The sequence below is a fragment of the Mastigoproctus giganteus genome, chromosome 7, assembly GCF_048544385.1.
Source record: "Mastigoproctus giganteus isolate SK-2022 chromosome 7, ASM4854438v1, whole genome shotgun sequence".
NCBI classification, from domain to species: Eukaryota; Metazoa; Arthropoda; class Arachnida; order Uropygi; family Thelyphonidae; genus Mastigoproctus; species Mastigoproctus giganteus.
The window spans coordinates 14,558,543-14,575,617 of NC_143581.1; the positions used below are offsets into that span (position 1 = coordinate 14,558,543).

At 36.5% G+C, this 17,075-nt stretch overlaps 1 protein-coding gene across 2 annotated transcripts in view; it reads right to left on the bottom strand.

Annotated features, from left to right (window-relative positions):
• Positions 1-17,075, bottom strand: part of LOC150082545 (regulation of nuclear pre-mRNA domain-containing protein 1B) — a 139,800-nt gene that overhangs the window by 18,463 nt on the left and 104,262 nt on the right. The window contains exon 8 of one of the 2 annotated variants that reach the window (XM_090378682.1): positions 7,960-8,041. The exons of the other annotated variant lie outside the window; for it this stretch is intronic. Coding sequence (XP_090234808.1) covers positions 7,960-8,041 — 82 coding nt within the window. The remainder of the gene's footprint in view (positions 1-7,959; positions 8,042-17,075) is intronic. 2 annotated transcript variants of the gene reach the window in all.

Consider the following 17,075-nt stretch of genomic DNA (forward strand, 5'->3'; position numbering starts at 1 on the left):
AACTGCATTTACATAGTGATGCTGGCACTTTTCCAGTGACACCCTCATAATTAATCTGAATGGTTCAATGCACACTCTTAGCATTAGTTGAGACATATGATGCAAGAAAGCAAGCTTATAGAACATCAGCCAAAAAAAAAAAAAAAAAACCCCTTCCCATTTCACTCATCCAGTCATGTCAAATGTTTGTATAGTTCAGCCTTATATTTATTTCAGCTATCAACTTCCACAACAACAGAAGTCTGTCCCAGCAATCAACCACTGGCTAGCTAAAGGCAAGCTTTCACACATTTATTCTACAACTGTCTTTCTTCAATTTAAACCTATGCCCCCTTAGGTTCTTAATCTGAGCAAGCGGAAGTATCCCATCAGCACTGAGCATGCTCAAACCATTCAAGGCCTTGTACATCTTAATCAGATCACTTCACAGGTGCCTAGTCTCCAGGTGCTGCGACTTGAAGAATTTAAGCCTCTCTTGGTAAGAGCACCCCCTTTGTTCCTCTCACCAAACTTGTTGCCCTTCACTGTACTTATTCCAGCAACTCTACATCCTTCCTAAAATGAGGCCTCCAGACCTGTAAGCAGTACTCAAGGTGTGGCCTGACCATTGCTTTATACAAAGGTATAATCACCTCCTTGTCTCTGCTAGTAAAATTTCGATATATCATTGACAAAACTCCATGGCCTGCTCTGGCAGCCCATCCACACTGCTCAGACTAAACTTCATATCGACTGCACAATTATCGCCAGGTCGTTTTCATTCTCCACCTCCCTGAGCATAGTACCCCTCAGTTGGTACATTTCTCTTGGGTTACTGCTACCCATATGCAGTACTTTACATTTGTCAATATTCAACTTCAGTTGCCACTTCTCAGCCCATCTACCTAACTTTTCTAGATCCTGTTGCAGTAATATACCGTCTTTACTATCATAACAACCCTGCCAACCTTTGTATCATCTGCAAACTTGGACACTAATACTGATACACCTTCATCATCAATATCATTAATAAATACACAAAAGAATAATGGGCCCAGCACCGAACCCTGGGGTACTCCACTAATAATATTAGTCCACATGGAGCAGTGTCCACTGATTACCACTCTCTGCCATCTCCCACTCAACCATCCCTTTATCCATTGCAGCAACTTGCACTTAATACAATACAGCTCCAATTTATACAGAAGTCTTCCATGTGGAACAGTATCAAAAGCTTTCCTGAAATCCAAGTATATAATATCAAAATTATTTTTTGCATTCAGTTCCTTTGTGACCACATCGTAGTATCCAATCAAATTGGTCAGACAAGACTTCCCCCTAACAAACCCATGTTGTGTCTGAACTATTACTGAAGTCTTGTCTAGGTGATCCTACATCACTTCATTAACCAGTGAATCGATTATTTTCCCCAGAACAGAAGTTAAACTAACAGGTCTATAATTATTTGCATCACCCTTTGAACCCCTTTGTGAATTGCGGATATATTTGCACATCTCCAGTCCATGGGGGCCTCCCCCGAATCTAAGGATGCTCTCATAATTATGGCCAAGGGTTTGCTTACTTCCCTCGCTGCCTCCTTCAATATAACTGGATAGATCCCATCCATCCCAGGTGCCCCTTCCTTATGTTTAATCTCAACAATTTCTCCTCCACTTTGCTCTCCGTTATTACAAAATCATTTAGCTCCCTGTTAGAGTTCAGTAAACTTATGTCTTCCCCTTCCTTAACAGAATTCCTCATGTGTGAACGTAGATATAAAATATCTCATTCAGTTTGTCAGCTATCTGAGCAGGATCATCAGCAGTCAAACCACCAACATCAACTGGACCAATCTGATTCATCCCCTTCCTTCTAGAGTTTACATAAGTAAAGAATGTTGTTTTTCTTTGCATTCTTTGCCAAGGATTCCTCATAATCAGCCTTCTCTTGCCTAACCTCCTTTGTGACTTGATTACAGACTAGCTTATCTGCTGTAGACTTTTGTGTCATGTGCTAATTTACATGCATCCCACACATTTTTCTTCTCTGCCACGAGCTTCATTAGTTCATCTGACATCCATTTAGGCCTAAATCTTGAACAGTATTTCTTAGTTGGTACGATAAGCCTAGTAGCTTCCAAGATTAATTCCTTGAAAACCTCCCATTTAGAATTCACTGTTTTTAACATCATCAGTTGAACATAGTAAAGAATTCTATACAGTGGGATCATCAGTTGATCCCACTGTATAGAATTCAAAAACTGTCAGATCACTGTAGTCACCTTTACGAAAACAAAAACCCTTCCCTCAACCCCTTGATGGGAGTTACATCATTAAGTAAATCCACATCAGTACACTGTGATTACTATCTCCTAGTGGTTCCTTTTTGTGTGCAAATTCCTAATGCATACGTCATCACTGCTGATAATCAAATCAAGAGTATTAACCCCCTTCTGGTTGCCCCTCGAACATGTTGCTGTAAAATACAATCCTCCAATAAATCCATAAAAGTCTTACTAGCGAGCGAGTGACCAACCCACAAGTTCCAGTCAATATCTGAAAAGTTAAAATCCCCCATTATAAGACATTCTGATTTACTGGCCCACTCTATATTTCTCTGCACAATTGTTGGTTGTACTCATCAGAGTCATTAGACCTATAACATACTCCTACTCTCATTTTCCCTATCCCAGTGTTTATGTCACACCAAACTGACTCAACATTGCACTGTCTGCCCAGGTCAACTGGATGCACTTCGTTAGATTTTGTGTGTTTCTTAACTAACAGCATAACTCCTCCTCCCTTCCTACATTGTCTATCCTTTCTGTACACATTGTACTCCCCAAATTCCAATTCTGCACTGCTCATATTTGTGTGACCATGCTCTGATATCCCAACAATATCTGCCTTTGATGCCTTGATCAACATTTCAAATTCATCAAATTTATTTACTATACTTCTGGCATTGGTGTATATGCAAGTATATATGCACCTCTTCTTACTCTTTCTTAGTTACCCTAACACAGCCCATGTATTTATTTGTTCCATGATGACTCCCAGCAGCTCTTGAAGTCCCCAGCAATTTGCTCTCTATGCTGCTGCTGCTCATTACAATAGAAGCAGTGCAAGAATTGCTTTTGCCTCTGCCTGTGGCTACTGTTAATCTTTTAGTCTGTGAATCCCCCCAAGCTAGCAGTTTTCTGACCCACCTAACACTGCCTCGATAGCACCAGCAAATATTCTTGCACCCTTTCTATTTAAGCATATCCCATCCCTGTAGAAGCAGTCTCTCCTGTAAGCAGTAGAGACTACGCTGAAAAAAAAATTCTACCCCATGAGCTTTGCACAATCTCTCCAGACTTTTCAAATTCAACACTACCTCATGACAGGCGCCTCCGTAGCCAGGTGGGAAGGAGCAGCAGTGCGTAGCACACGCTTCTTGATTAGACTGGGGTTCGAGCCCGTCACCACCAAATATGGAGGATGCGGAAGGTCAGGAAATAACCACCGCATATCACGGAGCAATATGGCCTTAGTTGCTAATGCTCCTTAAAAAAAAAAAAAACCTCATGACTTCTTTTTTTTCATTTTTTTCAACATTGACCTGTACTTGTTAAGTAAATCTGCAGATCTCTTACTCTTAAGATCATTAGTGCCAACGTGTACAATATCACCTTTTGTGCTTTTAAAAGATGATATCTGCTCTACAGCATCATCAACTTTTGCCACTGGCAGACATACCCTGGTCCTGTTCCACCTTTTCTTTTTGCATAATATATTCCCCATCTTCCTGACAATAGTCACCAACAATAACTAGTTCCTATGGGACCAGCGCATTCTGCTTTGGAGATTGCCGCTGTGTTGCCTGATGCACAGGCGTGAGCTCTGGCATTGAGTTAGGTAGCTTAGAGTTTGATGGGTCCCTGTTATTAATTTCCTCGAGGGCATCCACCCTACACATCAAACTCTCAAACACCCACCAGACTGCTGAGTTGGTGCCTAATTTCCTCACAGTCTCTGCATCTTGCACACACAAAGACATCATGTCCTGTTCTAGACAGGTCAACAAACATTTCACATTTTGCACATTTTTTAGACCATGTTGTGTTGGGTTCTCCCCCAAGCCACAGCACTCCTAATCTGTGAGCATTTCTTTGCTGCTCTAGTCTGAATCATGATTCCGTTAAGTACAATTTAATTGACGATGAAATTTAATAAGATAAATAAATTTTACTGATTAATTTATAATACTATACTAAGCTAACAGATTTCAAATACAGTGTTACGTGTTTCGCTATCTAGTTTTACGTTAAACCTTATGCTATCTAGTTTGGGATATACGTTGTATTGTATAACAATGGCAGCAACTTATGAACAGTAAATCTACGGACGCTCAGCTTGCCATCTCTCTCAGAATTACTGGATATGTGTCAAGGCAGTTATTTGCCTCTAGGTGCAAAAGCTTTTATAATAAAAATCTGTAATTGCACCATTAATAATTTCCTACCGCTCAGCTTAACTTTCCCAGTTTGTTCTTGCTGTAAACAGCCTTTCAAAAATCAAATCAAGGTAAATCTTTTATTTACCGTGACTATGCTAGTTGATACATAACACATAATTGGTAGAAGGTATAGACTAGAATTTTGTATAGAATTTACTGTATAGACTCTGGTGCTAGGCTCTGGTTCTTTGTCCATTAAATAAGGGGTTTACTGAATACAAAGAAGAAAAGAATGAATCAAATCAGATCAGATGTTTGCATAATGAGATAACCCAGCCAGCACTGTTGGTGATTTGAACAGTTACTCCGCAATTAATAAGACAGAGCTCTTGTACTGTTTATTAACTTGATACACAGCTTTAAACTATTTAAGTTTGTTTCCCTAGGAATAAGGTTCCTGTTCCTTAAAAATACCATTGTCTATTATGTCAGCATTGCTTGCTCTAATCAGCTGTTCAAACTTGCTCATTTTATTGAACACTCCTGACATTATTGTGGACACATATTACCCTAATACACTGCTTGAAACTGTTTTAAGCTTGTTTCCCTAGGAATTGGGTTCCTGTTTGTTTAAAACATCACTATCTTTTCTTTTAATACATCCGTCCAATATCATTATTGGTTTTTGTGCTCTCATTCTTGCTGTAAACAGCCTTTCAAAAATCAAATCAAGGTAAATCTTTTATTTACCTTGACTGTGTTAGTTGATACATAACACATAATTGGTAGAAGGTAATTTACTGTATAGACTCTGGTACTAGGCAAGTTTCTTTGTCCATTAAATCAGGGGTTTACCGAATACAAAGAAGAAAAGAAAGAATTCTTAAGATGATGCGCAACATTACTTTCACCCATATTATCAGGTAAACATGTATTTATGTTACTCCCATGTCCTCCAACTAATAATTCCCCTGAGCTCCTAAAATTCTCGTCAGTAATACAGGCAGTTCCTGCTTTACGAGTTTTTTTTTCAGCTATCAAGTATCAACAAAATTGAAAATATGAACAATTCATGTTCATATTTTTGATATAAACTGCAATAAATAAATGCTAAACATTCATAAATATGGCATTTCAAACCACGCACGTAGCTATACAATACAGTATTACTGTGCGTGCATTTGTTTGTTCAGACAGACAAGAGCATTTCACTGACACCCATAACATAAAGCAGTTATCATACTGACGTTACAAAGAGTGGTTGTTGCTCTTCATTTTTGCTGTCTTATTTCAAATTTACCCCCCTCATTAATACTGTACAGTATACCAAAACATTAGCATTGGCACATGATGCAAGAAAGCAAGCTTATATAGTATCAGCCAAAAAAAAAAAAAAAGACCCTTATCATTTTTACCCATCCACTTGCCTGCTCCAAATGTTTGTCTAGTTCTGCCTTGAATCTGTTTAAGCTATGAACTTCTACAATGACAGATGGAAGCTTGTTCCAGCAATCAACCACACGCTGGCTAAAGGCAAACTTCCCCACATGAAGCAATACTATGGAAAAATGAAGCAATACTATGGAGAGCGATGTTAATAAAAAGAAACAGTGAAGAGGAATAACATTGGAAACAAAATATGAGGTCATAAGCAAACATGCAGCTGGAATGACAGTTAAAGATCTTTGTGCAAAATATTACCTAAGCACTTCAACTGTGTGTACGATTTTAAGGATAAAGAAAAATATTTGAAGGAAGTTAAAAATTAGCATAAATAATGTTATATAATTTTCTTGATTTTAAAAGGCTATGTTTTCATTTCTTTGGATAAATAAATCATTGTTTAAGCATAAACTATTGTTTTGTTGACCTTTATTTAACATTACTATGGTCAAATTTCATTGTTGAGAATGTAACCCCTGTTTTTAACATTACGTAAATCTATGGAAAATAAATTCCCGCTTTACGAGTGCACACTAGGAAAGAATTAGCTCACAAAGTCAGGAACTACCTGTATTGGCAAAAACCCTCGAACCACCTTTGTTCAAATGTATTCCATCTTTATAAAATAGATCCCTACCTACTAGGGAAAGCCACATTGATAAATTTCCCCCCACCCAAATGCCTTGTAGAGTCTTTCAAGCTGAGTTAATCCACAAGACTTCCAGCATCACATTCCTCCTATAGTGCCTGGTCAGAATTATACACATAAATACATTCTAACCTAACTTGCAGAGTGTTTTCGATATGCCCCATACTTAAACAGCAGGTCATCAGTTTGCATGTCCCTAATACCCATTACTTCATCATTAATTCCAGTATATTATCAATGAATGTAATACCATTACAATCATTGATAATATACTCCGTGGCCCCTTTAAAAAGGAACAACCCATTGATAACATCATTACCTGTAGCTCCCAGCAAGTACACCTCATTTTATTAGAAAAACTTTGATCAATTTCTCTGATTGTAACAGTCTCCCTCAATGGAACTAAGTCCTTTGAAGCAGAGCAGTATTTACTTCACTATTCTGTTATGAGATGCCTGAATTGGGGGATGTATCACCTGGTAGGTCACTAGATATGAGTTCCTGATAAGTAACCAGTTTTAAACATTTCAGCACAACCACTCAACCACAATCTTACTAGAAAAACTGATCTGAAATTAAAACTTAGTAATACTAGTAAGTTTTAATTTAAAATTAGCACACTCTATATAGCTTATTACATATAAAATGCAATAATAATAAAAAAAAGGATCATCAGCTCAGCTAGGATTATCTATTAGAGTTACCTCTGAATGCATGCCCTAAGTTACACAAGTGAACTCATGAATCAGAGGGGGAACTGCCAAACAACCATTCCTGTCTAAGTCATTACATTTTGTAATAACTTTTATTAAGATATGAATTAAACTTACAAAATAATACAGGCATTACTTTACTACAAAATATTATGTGATTACATTAATGCAATATTATAAATTAACCAGATTACAAAAAAATTTATCTAGTTCGGAAGTTTAAGGATTTAAACTTACTTACAAGGTACTGAAAAAAAAAAAATGTAACTTACAAGGATTAACTTTACAAAAGTTAATTAAATTTACAGAATATTATAGAAAAATAACTCAAAAACAAAGATTATACTACAAAACTTAACTCAAACTCCTTATGATCCACAAGAATATAATACACAATAACAGGGCTTCTTGAAGTATGTGAGTACCCCGTGACTGCAGGTGCCATTTCTCCAGTTAGCCAAAAGTAATGTTAAAATGTTGAAAATTTTTACTATTAATTAGCTAGCGGTAAAATATGACACCTGTCTACAAATACAGGCTACTAACTATTATGCCTATTATATTTTTGTTAAGGCTATTTTGGCTGAAACTGAAAATATCAAAAAAAAAAAAAAAAAAAAAACCAATATTCCTAATTTAAATAATTTAATTAAACTAAAAGCATTTTGATAAGAATGTTCACATCATTTTTGGATGTTAACAACACTAAGAGACATACAGGCAACTGAAACTTACTGTCAACAAGCAATCGTAGAGAAGCTAAAGGAGAGTCCAAGGAGCACAGGCTTCGTTGGCTACAACTAGGAGGGTTGGAAGGCTAAAGATGGGGATGGGTAACAGCAAGGAGAGGAGGAAATCGGAATTTCCATAGAGTTAAAAATAAAATAGTAGAATATTATGGCATGTGGGTAATTTTGATACAGTTGTGTTAAAAGTAACAAATCCATTTTTAAAATCTAACTAAAAACAATAATAATAAAAAAAAATTGTAATAATTCACAAATACAATAAGCAGATGATGATATTTTATATAACATCTCTGGCAGGATTACCTGTTACCATAAAATATCTGAAAAGTATAATATAATGTGAAATAATTACTTGCTTCCCATTAGGGAGTCATCAAACTACAGTTCTGTATAGTTCCACCAAATCCATTTTGCCAGATGGATTAGGTGGAAACTTAATCTGGAAGCCTTGATATAATAAGTCAATTTTAATGTAACATTACATAAGCATTAAAGTTTGTAAAACAGTTTAGATTTTGTAAGAAATGTGCAAAGCCAGCTTTCATCATTCATATTAATATTACACTTAACATCAGAAAACTAGGAGTCCATTAATGATGCCTATTACCTCAATTCCCTATTCTAACTATTTTCCACTATACAATTTGCATTCTACTACATTTATTCATCTATTCCCTCACCCTGTGCATTCATAGCAATTAATTACAACTGCTTTGGATTCTATCAGAATTTTAACCTTCCATCTTTTCAGATAAAGTTATCTATAATGATAAACTCTTTCTTCCGTAATTACAAATGTGAACCTATGGAATTCTCAACATTATAATGCTTCCTATTAGGAAGGCATCAGGTGGATAATTAATATTAACTTATATTAATAAGTTTCTACTTTCTTTTCAAAAAAAAAAAAAAAAAAGTGAAAACTTATTAATAGGGATCTGAATTTCCTAAAAATACCATTTTCAAGGAATACACATGGAAAATGACCATTCTGAAAACAACAAGTATAAATAAGTGAATAAAGAAGAAAACTTAGTTTGGCAAGTCTGAAGTTTGAGTAAAAGATACTGGCAGCAAGCCAATGCCTTATCACTTGTGTGGCAGCCAAGTGTATTCTAACAGGTTCAGAATGAAATGAAGGAAACTGTACTATTCTTGTGATGTGGTAAGAACAGTACTCACAGAACAGAAATTGCATGTGATAAGCAGAGTGGAACAATAAATGGGGGGAGGGTAGATAAAACACAATGCTTAAATTGCATGACCATCTCAATAATTATTTTACACCAAGAGTTCACCATTCATTGGGATGGGGATTACATTCCCAAAGCTATATAAGAATAGTAAAGTTAAGGGAGAAGGGAGTTGATTCCTTGCTCACAAAGTGTTATATAAAATACAGTTTAGTATCTATATTTTATACACATTTAGTGGCTATTAATTTTGACAGTGGTATATCAGAGAATCAATATTGCAATTTATTATTATTGCAATATGGGTTTGCATATGGGTTTGGATGACTAAGTGTATTATTTTATAATAATGTAATAAATTTTTGTTTCTTACTAAATACATACATCCAATTATTAGGAAAGCAACTTTCTGTAGATGCTTAATTAACTAGTTAGCAAAATATATTAACTCATTAATTATGTATATTGCATCATAAAAAAAACAATGTAATTTTATATCATACCCTCTGTATTTACAAAGGATACATTCCTGGGATGACTGGAATAGCACAGAGGCTGAAACACATCCTTTTGATGAATTACATACACACTATACAGTAGTAGAAACCCTTTAAAATAAAACACAGCTTTAAAGGCAATCTTTGTGTATCAACACACTAACATAACTAGAACTTCTGCTGATATTCACTCCACCCAGCAATCCTTCATTAAGTATAAAACTTCAACTGCTCTTCAGTATCAGTAGTTTGTCATTATTGCAATCATTGCCTTTGCTAATTGTGAGCAAGACTAGCAACTATTTGATAATTAGAAAAAAGAAAGGATGTTTAAAGGATAAAGCAAAGGATTAATCAAAGAGCATTTCATGAAAACAAGACATCTCATCCACCATTACTCAAATTGCATTTGAGATTTGGTTAATGAGGTGGGAATCACATTTAGATCATGCCAAAGCATAGTCACTTTAGGTTTAGTATTATTAGTAGTAAATGATGCAAGAAAACACGCTTATACAAAGCGTCCCCCCCACCAAACTATCCAACTTGCCTAATAATTTGTCTGATTCTTCCATAAATTTATTCAAACTACCCACTTCCACAACACCAGATGGTAGTTTATTCCATCAGTCAATTACTTTCTCTCAAGGCCGCCTCCGTAGCCAGGTGGGAAGGAGCAGCAGTGCGTAGCACACACTTCTTGATTAGACCAGGGTTCGAGCCCGTCACCACCAAATACGGAGGATGCGGAAAGGTCAGGGAATGACCACTGCATATCCCGGAGCAATATGGCCTTAGTTGCTAATGCTCCTAAAAACCAAATAACAAACAATCAATTACTTTCTGGCAGAAAGCAAATTTTCATACATCTGTTCTGCAACCATCCTTTTTTAATTTAAGTTTATGTCCCCACATGTGGGTTTCTGAGAAAGAGTAAGAATGCCATCAGTATTTAATTAACTCAATCCATTTAAAGCTTTAAACATTTCAATCAGGTCTCCTTGCAGGAGCCTAATTACTAAGTGCTATAATTTACAGAACCGAAGTTTTTCATGGCAAGAATATCCTTTCGTGTCCTTGACTAATCTGGTTGTCCTCTGCACCTATTCCAAGAGATCCACATCTTTCTTAAGATTATCACATGAGATAACCATCAGGGGTAAAGAGAGGAGTTTTTGCTTTCATAAAAGTGACTATGGTGGTCTGAGACAGTTATTAAATTTTATACAGAGGGACCAACTGATGATGTTACCTAAAGCAAGGCGCCTCCGTAGCCAGGTGGGAAGGAGCAGCAGTGCGTAGCACACGCTTCTTGATTAGACCGGGGTTCGAGCCCGTCACCACCAAATACGGAGGATGCGGAAAGGTCATTCAGGGAATGACCACCGCATATCCCGGAGCAATATGGCCTTAGTTGCTAATGCTCCTAAAAACCAAATAACAACAACAACAACATACCTAAAGCAAATGCTAAATGGGAAGCATTCAAAGAATTAATCTTGGAAGCTACTAGGCTTTTCATACCAACTAAGAAATACTGTTCAAGGTTTAGGCCTTAATGGATGTTAGATGAACTAATGTGACATGTGGCAGAGAAGAAAAATGCATGGGATACATAGCTGGTGTGTAACCAAGTCACAAAGGAGGTTAGGCAGGCAAAGGCAGATTACAAGAAATCTTTGGCAAAGGATGGAAAGAAAAACAGCAAAGAGTTCTTTACTTATGTAAATTCTAGAAGGAAGGGGATGAATCGGATTGGTCCAATTGATATTGGTGGTTCGACTGTTTGAGTGTGGTACTACATTCAGGGTGGTAGAGAATGAAAAAGACCTGGGGTAATTGTGCAGTCAGATATGAAGTTTTCTGAGCAGTGCACACAGTCTGCAAGAGTAGCTTATGGCGTGTTATCAATGATATATAGGAATTTTTCTAGCAGACATAAGGATGTGATTATCCCCTTGTATAAGGCAACAATGGTCAGGCCACATCTTGAGTACTGTGTACAGGTCTGGAGGCCTCATTTTAGGAAGATGTAGAGCTGCTGGAACGAGTAAAGAGAAGGGTGATGAGATTGGTGAATGGAACAAAGGGTTGCTCTTATGAATAAAGGCTTAAGCTCTGCAAATTGCAGTGTCTGGAGACTAGGCACATCCGAGGGGGATCTGTCTGAGGTGTATAAAGCCTTGAATGGGTTGAGGCAGGCTCAATACTGATGGGATTCTTCCTTTTGCTCAGATAACAAACCTGAGGGAACATAAATTCAAATTGAGGAAAGACAGATGTAGAATAGATGTGCAGGAATTAGCCTTTAGCCAGTGGGTGGTTGATTGCTGGAACAAACTTCCATCTGTCGTGCAGTTGAGAGCTTAAATAAATTCAAGGCAGAACTAGACAAACTTTTGGAATGAATGGGTGGGTGAAATGGGAAGGGTTTTTTATTTTATTTTATTTTTTGGGCTGATGTTGTATAAGCTTGTTTTCTTGCATCATATGCCTCTACTCAGTATACAGTCTAACCATTGCCTTATACAATGAGATAATCACTTTGTTGCCCTTTGCTGGAAAAATTTCTGTATATCATTGACAAAAGCCCATGGTCTGTTCTTCTAGCAGCCTATTTACAATGCTCGGAAAAATTTATGCCAGACTGCACAATTACCCCCCCTAGGTTTCTTGTGTTCTCCACCACCCCGAGTCTCCTAACATCTAATTGGTAAATTATTCTGGGATTACTGCTGCCTACATGTAGTACCTTGCATTTATCAATGTTAAACCCCAATTACCACTTCTCATTACATCTTCCTAATTTTTCTAGGTCTTGTTGCAGTAGTATAAACCCACATATCCCCGGAGCAATATGACCTTAGTTACTAATGCTCCTAAAAATGATTCTTGTCAATAATCACCCTGCCAACCTTTGTATAATCGAAAATTTATACAAGAAGCTTGATATGTTGCCTTCACCAATATCATTAATAAATATTGAAAACAGTAAGGGGGCCCCAGTACTGAACTCTGAGGAATTTCACTAATAACAGTCCAAGAAGAGCAGTGCCCCTTTATAAACATGCTCTGTCTTCTGCCACTCAAGGTGCCTCCGTAGCCAGGAGCAACAGTGCATAGCACACACTTCTTGATTAGACCGGGGTTTGAGCCCGTGACCACCAAATACGGAAAGGTCAGGGAATGACCACCGCATATCCCCGGAGCAATATGACCTTAGTTGCTAATGCTCCTAAAAATCAAATAACAAACAAACAACAAACCGCCACTCAACCATCCCTTTAATCATAGCAGTAACTTGCTCCTAATGCCACACTGCTCCAATTTGTACAGCACCCTTTCATGTAGAACAGTGTCAAAAGCAATACTGAAATCTTAAGCACACATGTTAAAATCATTTGCTGCATCCAGTTTCCTTTGTTACTGACTCACAGTAGCTAATCAGACTGATCAGATAAAGTCTTCCCTTAACAAATCAATACATAACTCCAATCCTGAAAAGATAGCCTTGCAAATACTATGTGCAAATACTTCTTTAACCACGAACTCCCTTCTTTTTTCTAGAAAAGAGGTAAAGCTTATAGGTATGTAGTTACTCACTTTGCTATTTGTTGAACCCCCCCCCTATGTGGATAAGAGGGACATTTGCACATCTCCAATCTATAGATGATCGAGTGATTTCTCTTGGACTTACTCCATGATGCTTTCCACAGACATAGGTGAGTCATAAGATATAAAATTATCATTTATATTCTTCTATCTTTAAATATTTACCACAACAGATTTTGTAAGGTTCAGATGAGTTGCAGTTGCACACAGAAAGGTTACTAATGGTATCCAAAATCATTCTATGTGGAAAGGCTGCAAGTTTCAATGGCTTCTAAAATACTGGTTGCATGACAAGAACTATGGGATTTAAATTGGTGGTATCCAACCATCATCTTACATGGAAGGCAACAAGTTTCAATGGCTTCTAACATATTACTGCTAGCCAGCACTAAAACAACAATGAGATATATATTAGTAAGTCTAAGCCAATATGCAGGCATGTGTTGGGGAGACTTCTGCCACATAACACAATATCTGTGAAGGAGTGTCTGAATACATTTGGTCATAATACAGAATATATGTTATATATGTTATATCTATTACAGAAGTCATATCTATTACTGTGTTCAGGCCTGCAGGCAGCATCTAGAGAAAGGGGGGGACAAAATGAATAAGAGTGGAATTTTTGAAACAAAATGGGATACCAAAACTAGAGGAGCATAAATACCAACTATTGGAAAAACTAAATGATTGGATCTTGGGAAGTTTATATTTGGTCAATGTGTTGTCAATCACTGGGAAAAACCACCTTACTGGGCAGTAAGTGGTGAAAATAGAATGATAAGAGGTTGCATAGACAATTGTTTTGATGTTGCATCAAAAGCCTTGCTTTCTCAACACATTACACACACACACATTATACACGCACACACACACACTATATGCATGCACGCACGCACACACGCACACTACAGTCAAGAAGTTCTTCGACTAGCTGCACAGCACTACAGTTAATAAACTGTAGTGCCAAATTGTGTCTACATCTACATACATGCAGAAGTTTTTTTAATCATTCAATACATTTCATTGCTATGTGCATATGAAGTGTATATGCACAATTTTGCCATGTTTTCTGAGTAAAATATTACAAATTTTGTACATTACACAAAATGGATAGGGAAATTTGTTTCTGAAACAATACTTAAGGTTTACAGAGAGGATTTTCTGTCTCTTATTACTGTGATTGAATGGCATAATATATTCAAAGAGAGAAGAGAAAGTTTGGCAGATGACCAAGCTGGAAGACCCTTAACCTGCTTGTACCTAAAAAAGTTGCAATAAGTTATGCACCAGAACCAATGTGATTGTTGATAAGCTTTCAACATTTTATATGGAAGCTGTCACAAAATTTTAACCAATAATTTGAACATACGTCAGGTTGCTCAGCATGTGGTGCCTTTGATGCTTACCATGAACCATTGGTCCTAGCATCTGTCATTGCAAGGACCAATATGTGGTGTGTTTTCTCTACAGCCTGCAATCAAAATGTGAATCGATATCAAAATCATTTCAATTGCCACAATCAAAAAATTTTTTTGAAAAGATAGGTCAAAGGGAAACCTTTAACCTATCTTGTCAAAAGTGATATAATAGAAGTTCTTTTTGACTGATGGCACATTACAAATCCATTCCTCAAGGCATCACGCAAGTAAATAAGATAAATAGACATATTACACTGGCTGTGAGAGGCAATTCAGCAAAAGCTTACAACAGTGGGCAGTAAAAGCTGATGCACAACAATGCATCAGCACATCACTCATTTCTTACACAACATGAGGTCTCTAAAACAGATACTGTTGTGTTACCCCATCCCCCTTATTCACCATGTGATTTTTTTCATTTTCTCAAATTACGAAACATTTACAATGTTGTTAATTCAGCAGCAGACAAGGGGTTACTAAATATAACTCAAGATGTTCTCCATGCCATTCCAGAGCTGCTACCAAATATTGTACCAGCAGTGGCAAAAGTGCATTACCGCTCAAGATTACTTTAAGGGTGGTTGTGCCTAGATTTAACTGTTTAATATGCAAGTCTGAAAACTTCTGACTGTACTATGCATATAACAATTGAGCAGGAAGAAATCAAAAACTTAAATATTTGAACTAAATCTGTGTTAATTATTGCTCAACATACAATCAAAATAATCTGAACAAAGATTGCAACTCCGATATTTAAGAAGCTACAAAACAACATTGGGTTAACTATAATTTGATGATGGCACATGTAACTTGTGTAGGAGATGCCTGTATGTCTCTTAGTATTAACATCTAATGATAGAATGAGCATGAATTATCATTATATATAATGATTTTCTATTAAAATCTATGGGAAATAAAAATATCAAATTAATATCCTTACAGAATTATTGCTATAATTTTAAAATTAAATGCTAAAAACAGTAATTTTATAACAATAGAAAAGAAACAAGTTTAAATAATTATTACTTTAAAATTTAATATTTATTTGTCTCATTTATATTTGATGTTGACTGTAATTTGTTACAACAGTTTCAGTAGTTTTGCTTTATAAACTTAATTTTATAGATATGCTCTGAGCAATTCCTCACTATGATTACAAAGGGCCCTTTCATGCTTAGAAAAAAAAAAAAAGAAGAAAAAAAAAAGAAAAAAGCAGTCTGGTTTGAAATATACTGGTTCTTTATCAGATGGCAGTTGGTCTCTAGTGACATTTTCCCTTAGGGTATGAACACATAGAAAGCAGGCTGCAGCTTGCTGGTGACCAGCACCTGTAACACAGTTGAAATGACTCATTTAAGTTTACAGGAAAATACACAGTAAAAGCATGTTGGAACTGGTCAGTGTTGGTTGTTTTTAAACCAGTTCACCAAATTTTTGCTTACTATAACTTACAGGGCATACACTAGCTCTTTATTTATTCCTCAAAAACATTAATTCATCTGAAGAATTGGAACTTGAAAAGATAATTTGCATGTAGTGTTGCCAACCAACCTACTTTTTGACTACTATATTTTTATTATTTTCGGTAATGAATTTTTTTTTAAACTCAAGAGGTATTAGAACCTATAGCACAAGAGGTATTAGAACCTATAGTACTTAGTACTGCACATGGGTTGAAGATAAAAAGATACCTGTTGACATCAGACTCAAATTTCTGTAGATTATAATTTTCAGGAAATACATACGAAGGGAGGTTGTTCCAGAAAATGAAAGTTGAAGGAATAAACGAGAAAGAAGAGAAGTCGGTTCTGTGAGTTAAGTTGGACAGTAAAAGGATGCTGACTGGTTGTGGAACATTTTCAGACTGGCTTGGAAGAGCGTGGAAATTACAGAAATTTCAGAAGAACAGTGCCAATGGAAGTATCTATAGAAAAGGCATGCAGCAGAAACACAATGGTTATGAAACAGAGAGTAGAGATACTTTGTTAAAGATGGGTCATTAATTAACCCAATTGCACACTTCTGAATGGAATCTAGAAGCCTGAGAGAGGTTTTGAGGGAACTGCCCCAAATGTGGGAACAATATTTCATGGTAAGGCAGATTTGCAATTTGTAGAGAGTGAACAGCTGTTTGGAAGAAAAGTAATGCTGAGAGGAAAAGAGAAAACCCAGTTTTTTAGATGCAGAGGAAGCAATATTTGTACTGTGCTCATGCCAAGCAAAATTAGAAATAAGGCTAATCCCCAATAGAGATACATGACCTTGCCTAGAAATCAGAGTGTCATCGAAGCATAGGAGCAGAGGAATGCTTTTTGCAAGGTATAAGACAGGACTGAGTTTTAGAAGGATTGAAATCAAATAAGTTATCTTTGCCCCGCT